At 37.2% G+C, this 11562-nt stretch overlaps 1 protein-coding gene across 1 annotated transcript; it reads right to left on the bottom strand.

Annotated features, from left to right (window-relative positions):
- Positions 1–2320: 2320 nt before the first annotated feature.
- On the bottom strand, positions 2321–10674 carry LOC136233335 (uncharacterized). Its single transcript, XM_066022969.1, has 3 exons — positions 10363–10674; positions 5546–5932; positions 2321–4070 (listed from the first exon to the last, which is right to left on the bottom strand). The coding sequence occupies exons 1-3, from the start codon at positions 10670–10672 to the stop codon at positions 3370–3372; spliced, it is 1398 nt and encodes a 465-aa protein (XP_065879041.1). The 5' UTR covers positions 10673–10674; the 3' UTR covers positions 2321–3369.
- Positions 10675–11562: the final 888 nt, after the last annotated feature.

Genomic DNA, 11562 nt, shown 5'->3' with positions numbered 1-11562 from the left:
TGGATGAGGTGATTCTAAACGGTTGTCTGCCTAGACAATTGAAGCACAACACCCCGCATTTGGAGATAAAGATACAATACGAGCCATATCTAAGTGAAAATTAAGTAATCAATTAATTAATTAAAAGATTATAAATGACGAATTTCTAAGGAATTAATTATTCAAAACATTTTATTCTATAATTTATGTGACACTTATTTTTTTCTAAATTAGTTCGTCTTTAACCAGAGATGGAGGAAGCAGGTGTAAGAGAGGTCATTACATTACCAATCACCAGAACTAACCATAGGAGAGGTGATCCTAAACGGGCGTCCGCCTAGATAATTGAGGCATAAGACCCCAAGCTATATCCAAGTGAAAATTAAGTAATCAATTAATTAAAAGATTATAAGATTATGGATGATGAATTTCTATGGAAGTTTGTTCTTAGAATCACGAATACGAATATGATGTGTCTTCTACAATCATTCAAGACATTTTCATCTATGATTTATGTGACACTTGTTTTTCTAAATTAGTATGTCCTTAACTAAAGGCGGAGAGAGAGGATGCATGAGAGACTATTTCCAACCGCCAGAATTAACCCTGGGAGAGGTGACTCTAAACGACTGTCGGCTTTTTATCCAAGTGAAAATTAAATAATCAATTAATTAATTAAAAGATTATAAAATTATGGATGATGAATTTCTAAGGAAGTTTTGTCTTAGATCACCACGAATATGATGTACCTTTTATAATCATTCAAGACATTTTATTCTATGATTTATATGACACTTGTTTTCATAAAGTAGTTCGCCCGCTGCACAAGAGACATTGCATTTCCAGCTGCCAAAATTAATCCTAAGAGAGGTGATTCTAAGCGGTCATCTTCCTAAACAATTAGATCACACCCCCAAATTTTAGAGACAGAGATATAACCCATACCATATCCAAGTGAAAATTAAGTAATCAATTAATAAAAAAAATTACAAGACTGCAGATGACGAATTTTTTAGGAAGTCTTTTCTTAGATCGTTATAAAAGCGATATACCTCCTATAGGCATTCAAAACATTTTATATGACACTTTCGTCATCAACCCGAGAAGTTGTTGAACCCTAGACGTCAGAATTAACCCTGGAAGAGATGATTCTAAGCGGATACCCACTTAGACAATTGGGACGCAACACCCCAGATTTAGAGACAGATACAACCCAAATCATTCGGAGTTATGCTACTTTTTTTTTTGTCCTAACATCGTTTTGATCTGAATTGGAAAAAAAGAAATAGATTCGGGTTGAAAACCCGGACCTATTTCAAATCATGCTCGTCTGCAATTTCCGGGACTCAACTGCAATTTCCGCTCCGCTCGGGGCTCACCATTGTACTAATAGCTAATTACAATGTCTAATCAATGGATTATGCTAATGTCATTTTCTAATTTTGGAGATTATAAGACAGCAACCTTTGAATATGTCGTCAACATAAGTGCTGTCATAAATAGTACTTGCTTTAGAATAAGAAGCTAAGTAATTTTTGTATAAAAATATATTTTATCTGTAAAGTTTATTTTTGTCCACAAGTTAAAAATTGAATTTATGACCAAAAAAAAATTAAAATTTTATAGAGTTAAAACTTTATTTCTTTGACAAGAACGAGTCTTTGCATTAACAAAAACAATTGGTCTCGTTAGGATAATTTTAATCTCCGCTCTAGCACGCGCCTTAAATGGAACGTGGATCATAATCATAACGAAATTGTTAGCTAAGGGCCTTTATTTTCCTATTATTTTTCCTAATATCTAAAAATCAATAATTAGAGACTCAAACCAAGGATCTATGGAAATCGGGGCTCGTCTTCGGTCAATATTGGATCAAACAATACGGGGAGACATCATTGACCTCTTTTTTTTATTGATTCAATACAATAGGGGAAGATCGATCCTCCTCCAAAAGTTCGACCAATCGTTCGAGATGGATGAGTTAGGTGTTACAAAAAGAAAAGTAAAAGTTTAGAGGCTCAAAATGTATTACGCTTTGCAATAAAGTTGGTTACAGACCTATTCATGGGACTGAATGAACTTAATTAAACCTAATTCAAAAACCCCTAACCGAAACACATTTAAACTCGCATAATCACACTCATAGCATTTCAGGCTTGAATGGAACTAGGCCGAGCTAGAAGATATGCAAGTCTGTCTAGGTCCAAACTCGATCAGGCTAACTACTATGTATTTAACATGTCATATCAGCAAAATCAATATGTCACGTTAGCAAAAAAAAAAAAAAAAATTGTTAATTGAATTCTTAAATTACTAAAAATATAAAACACGGTTTCTTTTACTGCAAAATATACCACATTACTCTGTCTGCAAATGCACGAAACCACATAGCTTTTTTGTTTGTACTTCCTTAAAAGTAAATATATACAATTTTATATATCATTTTTATACAATTTGCCTTTGATATGCACAAGCAACCTATACATATATTTGTTTGAGTTCCATATTTCTAACCAAACTAAGTACTTGCCTTTGTCTACGTAATTAATTACACTTATGATCCTCAAACTATCAGAAATGAAATAAAATTGTCATAACTCTTTCTTTTGTAACGAAAAACCCCTCCCCGTTTGACTTTTGTTTCTTCTATTATCTTTTTGACCGGAAATTAGCAAACCCATTTACCGGAGATTCCATGTCAACCATTTTTTATGCAGTGGCGATTTTATAATTTCTACAAATTGTGGAGTTTCGGATGTTTTGGTCAAATTCGGAAATTTACAATTAATTGCAATTAATGGTAAATTTCCAAATTTGACCGAAATATCCGAAACCCCACAACTTACAGAAGTTACAAAATCGTCACTACATCAATTTTTAACCACGTGCAAGGAAAAGAAGACAAAAACTAGTCTTTTTTTTTCCTTTGTATCCCTAATCCTCGTGTCAAAAGTGTAGTGACTTGAGACCCCGACAAATGAATTGACTAATTTACGGCCAAAAAAACAACAAAAGAAACAAAACTTAAAGGGACAAGGTATCAAAATGACCTTAAAGTTGTTTAAAAATGGCCAATTTAGCCCCAACGTACAAAATAGCACTATTTTAACCTTAACTTTTATGAAATGCTACCAATTTAGCCTTAGGTAACCGAACTTACGTTGAGGCGTCAAGTTCCTTTATCCAGACTAAAATGGTGCTATTTCATACATTGGGGTTAAATTAGCACTTCCCCAAAAAAAATTCGGTCATTTTGATACCTTATTCCAAACTTAAACGACAAGAAGTTCGTTTTTAAGAATTAAAGTGTTACGACAATTCCGTTCCATTTCCGATAGTTCGAGATCGAGAACCATGGATATAATCAAAAGAAAATTATAATGTCTACCTTCAACTTTCAGTCTCCTCAAGACCAATAGATATTGGCTTGAATGCAGCAAGAACCACAGCAACTTTACATCCAAGAAATCCCATCATTCCAAACAAAAGCTCCTTTGAGGTGAATGCAACTTGAAAATCTCCATAAACATATTTCAACCCTAAAGAGGTCAATCCTATTGCCAAAGCCAAGCCCGTAATAATCCTCCCCGTTTCCCCGAAAATCGGTGGCGAATCCTTCCGTGTTTCCCCGGAAATTGGTGATGAAACCTCCAACCCATCAACAGACTTTTGCAGTAACAACAAATATAAGAAGCCAACGATTCCACCGATAAAGAATGCAGCACTTACGTTTTCCCCCAACGAGAAATTCGTCGCTGTTGTACCGACAAATATTAGAGCAGCATCATAGGATAACAAAGATAGCTTCAAATCTAAATACTCTTTCATACTGTCTTCAAATGTTGATTTTGTTGTGGATTCGGAAGGGGCTTTACTCAGTAATATGGAAGGGTCAGCTCCGGATAATTCGGAAACAAGGGTAGGTCGGAGTTCAACCATAGCTATGTCGCATCGCTCTCCGAGCAAAAGATCATCAACTTCGAATTCGTATTGTAATGCCGTAATTTGAAAATTTCCAGAATCGGTTTCTTCCGCAGAATGTTGATTAGTACTAATGACAGTTAGGCTCGCACCGCCGAATCTCCATTGACCTGACTTAGAAATTTAAGACGGGGAAGAACGGAAAAATCCATCATCACAATGTTCAGATTAAGAAAAACTAATAAGTAATAAATGAGCGAAACAGAAACAGAAACGGACGCTGAGACACATCGTTTCTATAAAAATATAGAAGGAAACGTTAATGGAAACGGAAACGGACACGAAATACGGAAACGCTAGTGACAAAGAGTTTCCGTGAAACATAGTAAATGAGTGATCTTTAAGACTAAGACACTTCTATATCATCAGACCAAGATCTATATTGTGTCAGCTGTGTTCTTTCATTTTAAAAGTTTAGTTTATTTATCATTTTGACATTAGTAAGGTTAATAATGTCTTTCGTTGCGCTAGCAGAGAATTTTCTCTTTTTTCTTCTGGTATTCATAGAATCAACAAGTTTATAGAACTCTAGCTTTCTGGCATTCCACCGAATCAAAAGATTGCAAACAAAACCGATTCGTCCGCTAAATCAGTATAATATAATTTATGAAAATAAGTCAATTAATTAGGATTAAGGCTTCCGATGTTGTTGTGTTATGTAAATCAAAACTAGAGCATTTAGCTTAATTTACCTATATTATATGTAGGAATGTAAATGAGCCAAGTCGCTCATGAGCGGCTCGATAAAACTTCGATCGTGTTCGGCTAAATTTATAAACAAGCCGAAACTCGACTAGGTTCATGAACACGCTCGTGAGCAAGCTTGGTTTGATTATTTTTTTAATAACAATATTTTCAATAAAGGGAGAAATGTAAAACAACGTAGTTTTCTAGGTTTCAAAACTATGTTAAAAAAATTCAAATCAATATAATTAAGGAATACAATTATCGAGCTGCTCGTGAGCAGCTCACGAAAATGATGTTGAGCTTGATCTCGTCAATTTTTTTATAAGCCAGGCATAAGCAGGCCAAAACTCGGCACGGCTCGATTACAACCCTAATTATATGTGAGATACATTAGGCTCCTAATGCAATATCCTTCACAAAACTGGTTCAGAGAATAGAAATCTGTTAGGAAAACGCATATTTAAACCCATAATCAATTCATTTTTTACTGATTAAGCTCTTGATCTTTTATATGAATACATGAAGCCCTTAATCAATTATTTTTAACACATTAACCCTCTAAGTTATGCGTGTTTTCAAACTCGGTTTATCACGCGAGTCGAGGCACTAGCAACATGACACTGTTTTAACAATTCACCTGACACAAATTACATGCCACTTATCTGACGCGGCGATCTGTGTTAGATAACGTGTTAAAACATGACATGTTGGCAGTTCCACACACACTAAACGGAGTTTGAATCATACATATAACTGAGTCTAATAGGGATTAATGTATATTTAAAACACCAAGGGCGTAATCGGTCTAAGTTGAATTGATCGGTACTCAAACATGCGTTTTTCCTATCCGTTATGCTATGCGTACAGGCAATCAGAAACAGCTAAAGAAGAGGCCAACCTGATTCAATGCTTATCCACAAAGCTTCAATTCTCTCTAATTTTGGTCCCCTGAAGATTAATTCATCAACTGAACCTCTTTGGAAATTAAGTTTGCGTGACTCGACCACCAGGCCAACGCTTTCTGAAGAAGAATCGGACTTCAAAAGCACCGGTATTCTCTGCAAAATGGAGTCTCCATTCGTGTCTATTAAGCATAAGAGTATTCCAGCATTCTCATCACTCAGACTTGAGCCATAGGCATTACTGGTCTGTAGCTTAACCTTGAATAAAGACTGAGACTCGTTCTCATGTAAAGACGTAAAATTCTTTTCTTGGACGGTTTCTAGGCAAACTTTTGGTTCTGTGGCTCCTAAAAGGCGTGAAGGTTTTGCGTAAGCCTGAAAATCTGAACATGAAAATTATTTTCATAGCAGAATAATTTATGACCATGACAATTAGATCAGTATATACAGGTTACAATCTGATAAATTAGAGGAAAAGCAGAGCTTCTGGCTGCATACATTAGCTTTCAATACAAATATATCGTAGAACCATAGTTATTAATAAAGATGCAAGGAAAAATAACGCGCGAGGGGTCCTTGAGCCTAGATGCAAGGCTCAGGCGTGCGCCTGAGCGACAGAAGGCGCAGTAAAGAAAAATAATATATAAAATAGAACTTAGTGTTTCTAACCCGATAAACTTAGTGTTTCTATATAAACAGGTTACGGTCTGATAAATTAGAGAAAAAGCAGAGCTTCTTGCTGCATACACTAGTTTTCGAGGCAAATACGTAGTAGAACAATAGTTATTAAAGACGTGAGGCACAATAAGGCTGAAGGCTCAAGTGCGCGCCTGAGCGACACAAGAAGCAGCAAAGAAAAATAATATATAAAATCGGAAATGACTAAAACTTAATATTTCTAAAATGCAATAAATAGTCGAATACTAAATCATATCCGATTATCCATAATCTTAACCATAAAGTGTACGAAATAAATTTCAAATTAACTACTAACTCTTCTATAATCATAATTCATAATGAAAATTCCAAATTTAAGACTAAAGTTCAACCATATCCTCTAAGTTAATTAAATAATAGTCTAATAACTACTTTTTGTGATATTTCCTGTGTTGCACGGAAACTGAAACGGCAACGGACACCGGGAACCGTTATTTCTAAAAAATTATAGCTAGGGAATGGTAACGGAAGCGGAAAAGAAACTGAAAAGGATACGGATACGAAACGCAGAAATGCTAATTAAGAAGAGTTTCCGGGCAACATAGATATTTCTATACTATTCAAAAAGGAGCAACGCTTTTTTGTGTTGTTCTTTGCGATATTTCTGCCCTTCAAATCTTCTTTCCTTTCCTTTTCTATTTATTTCTTTTTATTCTAATTTCAGCCATAGATCATATAGATAAGAAAGGACTGAGATTAAAACAACCTATTTTTAACTTGGAATTCTAAAAAACACGGTGTAGCCTCTAAATTCGCACCTAGGCACTAGGTTCAGAAAGGCACACTCAGGCACGAGCCTTTTGAACAGAGCTTGCCTTTTGGCTTCTCAGGCGACATGGCTGGAATGGAACCTATTACCTTTTGAGCCTGAGGCACGCCTTTGATAACTATGAGTCTGTGTTGCATATAAACGGAAACGGACACGGACACCAGGAAATATTATTTCTAATAAAATTTAGCTAGGAAACTGTAATCGAAATGGAAGCAGACACCGGGAAACGTTATTTCTAATAAATTTTAGCTATGAAATGGTAATGAAAGCGTAAAAGAAACGGAAACGGACATGAAACACGAAAACGCTAGTGAAGAGGAGTTTCTGTGCAACATGGCTATGAGTGGAACAGGGCGCTCATCTTGCATCGAAAGCCAAGTTGTGCTTTTCCATATGAGGGTAACACCCAACGCGCCACGTATTAGAAACAAAGTCAGAAAAGCACAATTTATCCTAATTGCCAACTGCTTGGCTATAAAAATATGAATTGTATGACAGAAACATGAGAGGCAACAGATGTCAGTCTCAAATTATGCAGAATATACCTCTCAATTTCAAAACATTCCAGAATATTTCGAATTAAATTAATCTCACCACATTGCTGTAATGCCAAAGTTTGTAAAACAATCTGAGAATATCATTCCAGCAATAACAGTAGCTGGCTAGGGCTGTAAACAAGGCGAGGCTTGAGGCGGATTCCATTTGGGGGCAGCTTTGATAACACTATTAAGCTGGTTTATTGAAAATACAGGTTAGTAACAGCTGTCTTCTTACAGGACATAGATCAATAGGCACCTATGTTGCACAGACACGGATACGGATACAGACATGGAAACGGACGCCGGAAACGTTATTTCTAAACCATAACCTTCATAAAATAGCCTTCAAACAAAAACAGATATGGACACAGACAGAAACGGGGAAACACTACTAAAGAGAAGTGTCCGTGCACCATAGATAGGCACCAAGACGAAAATTTCATCAAAGAACTAAAAGCTTTCAAATCCATATCCTTTGTTATTGTTCAAAATATTTCCACATCTTGAAAATTCGATGCCATTTTGCAATATCAAAGAAAGCCTATCAGCAGGCACACTTCCCTGACTAAGTCAAAATATTCTTCTTCTATTTGAAATATAGCCAGTAAAAATCCTTAAATATAATAATAATAACACAGTTAATTACGCTCATGGTCCTCCAATTATTAGAAATGGAACGAAATTGTCATAACAGTTTAATTCTTCATAGAAGCCCACTTTTGTTTTTTCTATTGTCCGTTTGACTTGAATTCAACGAACTTCTTGACCGGAGATGTCATGTGGGTGACAGGTTGACACTGGGGCGCGTGAGGTTTATGGGGTTAGAAGAAAAATTAATTTTTTTGTTATTTATTTTTCACGTATCGAAAAAATGTCTTTTTGTTATCCACGTGTCATCTCCGATTAGAAGTTTGCTGAAATCAGATCAAAAGGAAAATAGAAGAAAGTTTTTTAGCTTAATTTTCCTAAAATATTGTTTTTTAGCTTAAAGAGGGCGAGCCTTGGCGCAACGGTAAAACGTTGTTGCCGTGTGACCAGAGGTCACGGGTTCGAGTCTTAGGAGCGGCCTCTTGCCAATTAAATTGGCAAGGGAAGGCTTGCCCCCAATACACCCTTGTGGTGGGACCCCTCCCCGGACCCTCGCTCAGCGGGGACGCGTAATGCGACCGGGCCGCCCTTTTTTTTTTTTTTATTGTTTTTTAGCTTAAGTTTGATTAAGCACTCATAGGATTACGAAAGTCGCAACATGTTTGACACGATCCATATGACATAATTATCATTGGAATAAGGTACAAAAATACCCATAAAGTTGGCAATCAAAAGCAATTTTACTCCTAACGTCTAAAATGGTGCAATTTTACCCCGATTGGCTAATTTGACCAATTTCAGTCATCACTAACGGAATTGCTTCCTCGGTCATTAATTTTGTTACCTATACTGCACATGTGCTTTACCTTACCACTCATTAGTAACCGTATAAAGGTCAAAAAAAAATTATATCGTGTTCTGTCTGTGTGTTGGACAAAAAAAAAAATCTAAATCTAAATATTTGGTCGAGCTAAGAGCATGTCTAGTGGTGGCACCAAGACATAAATCACACCCACGGGTAACAAAGCATTAGAGTCCTTTGTAATTTTATAATTTGTAGTGATAAAAAAAAATAAAAAATAAACTAACAGTGATTGAATTTAAAATTAATAAAGTAAAAACCACTGTAATAAGTGCTGTAAGTTGAGGCGCCAGATGCGCCTCATCTGGCGCTTGTGCTACACGCGCCAGATGCAGCGCATCTGGCGCCTCCGTGTGGTACACTCCCATTTTATTTTTTTTCTTTGGATTTTATGGGATAACTTCACTGTTTGTCACTATAAAAAGTAACTAACTATATTTAGACACAACCTATCTAATGGTTAGTTACAACTCTTTACCCCAAAGTAACAAGTAAATGACATCCATTAGGGATGCTCTAAGAGATATTCCATCTCCAAGTCTATTCTGAAATTACAGAAAATGTAAAAAAGAAAAAACTAAATTACTTAGAACCAAATTATCCAAATGAAAGACAACAAGTACAGGGCACTAGAACAAAATATCTGTAATTTGCAATGATGTCTAAAACTGGCGCATCTTGACAACCTTGACTGTAAAATTGCTCTTAGTTACCAACTTCGGGGATGTGTTTTGTACCTTATCCCATTATCATTTTTGTCTCATTTCCATCACGTATAATAGACATATATAGATCACACAACACGATTGGCGATGCAATTATCATTACGAGAGGATAAGCAGTTTTGGCACCTTACATAAATCACTACAATCCCTTTTTCTTCAACAAAATTGAAATACACTCAACAGTTCTGGTCCAGGATGGGCCTAAGTTTTGGCCCATCCTGCGCCAAATCGTAATTAATTGAGGCAGCCCAGCTTTGGGCTGCCTCAATCTTTGGAGTGCTAATTTAACACAAAGCTGCAATTGTGTGGAGATATGGGGCCGGAACCACCCTGCGGCCGGAGGGGCCTGACCCCCAGCCCCCTGTTTCCTCCCCCTGGTTCTGGAGAATCAAATACTGATTCATTCAGAGAACCAATCCTCCACTCCAAATTAGAGACAAAAGACACTACGGATAACAAGAGTTTCATTCAAAATATCAGCCAAAATAACCCAAATAGGGCTAGACCTAATTTGCGTCTAGAAAAAAAAAAAAAAGGAAATCAAGCAACAAAACCATAAATGATATAATAAAAACAGCAATTAGAAGTCATCAGATTAAGTATGTTTTACCTTGATAATCATAATCATATCGCTTGTAATTCTGGATGATTGAAGATTGAGAACGGCGATGCCCGTGATATCTGATGGAGAAGGGGAAGGTTTTGCTTGTTCGGATTAGAGAGAACTTGTTTCTCACTTGAAAACTGTTATTATTTAATGTAAATACAGCAGAAGATATTGACTCCATTGCCATTTCTCCACTTGACTGTATTTCAGTAGGTCGGGGAAGAAAGAATAAACCAGAGGTAGTTGTTTGGGTTTGGGACGGAAGTATAATTTGCCGCAGAAAGAAAATCTTTTGGTAATTTGATTGAACCATAAATTTTCATTTTGGGAGGAAATTTCTTTTTATCCAATATTATCATAATCAGACCAAATATCGGCTAACACTTATTGTGCATTGGTTTAAAATAGAACCGAAAAAACCGAATACAGAAATTACTAAAATAATGCACATCAGCACCAACTCAAATAACATATAAAACTTGATTCGGATTACGACACTAAGGTCCAGGGGCGGCCCATCATGCGACCAAGTGGCAGATGACCCCAGGCCCAGGACTGTCCGGTATAAATAACCCATTCAAGGAGGAAGGGGCGGATAACTCTTTCTTATTTTCTCTACTTCATTCACACTAGCCTAAAAAGCTCTCTAAGAATAACTAACTGTCTTAATCTTCGGAGTATCCGCAGGGACCGATCCCCGCGCAGAGCCGGCCCACGAGAAGAGCAATATCTCCCCGACGGAGCCCCGGATCACTATTCCGCATTCCCAGATTATTTGGTACGGTGAGCGTGGAACTCAAGTGACTTCGGAGCTTCAAACAGAATGCAGACCCCCACTGAATCGGCCCCGGCGACAGTACCCGAAACGGGAGCAACTAGCTCCATGACGCACGCCGAGCGTTCGACCCCGAACATTCCAATTTCCCCCAAAAACCTAGGACCGCTGATGGAGGAGGTGAGCCCTGAAGAAGAGGAGACCTACAACACCACTCAACTCCTCAGTGCAATCCAAGGTTTTCAGGCAACCCAGGCGATACATACGGCGGCCCAGATGAAGATCATAGATCAACAAAGGAGTTTGCAAGAGGAGAACGCCAAAATCTGGCAATACCTCAAGGAGGCGGCGGAATTACAAAAAGAAGGAGCTCCGCCAGTGGAGGCCGCGGTGCCGTTGATCATCGCGGGAAGCGGAGCCGGGGCCGT

This window comes from Euphorbia lathyris, chromosome 6 (genome assembly GCF_963576675.1).
Source record: "Euphorbia lathyris chromosome 6, ddEupLath1.1, whole genome shotgun sequence".
Taxonomy (NCBI): Eukaryota; Viridiplantae; Streptophyta; class Magnoliopsida; order Malpighiales; family Euphorbiaceae; genus Euphorbia; species Euphorbia lathyris.
Note: the sequence above shows the minus strand (reverse complement) of the source record. Positions and strands in the feature narration are given on the sequence as shown.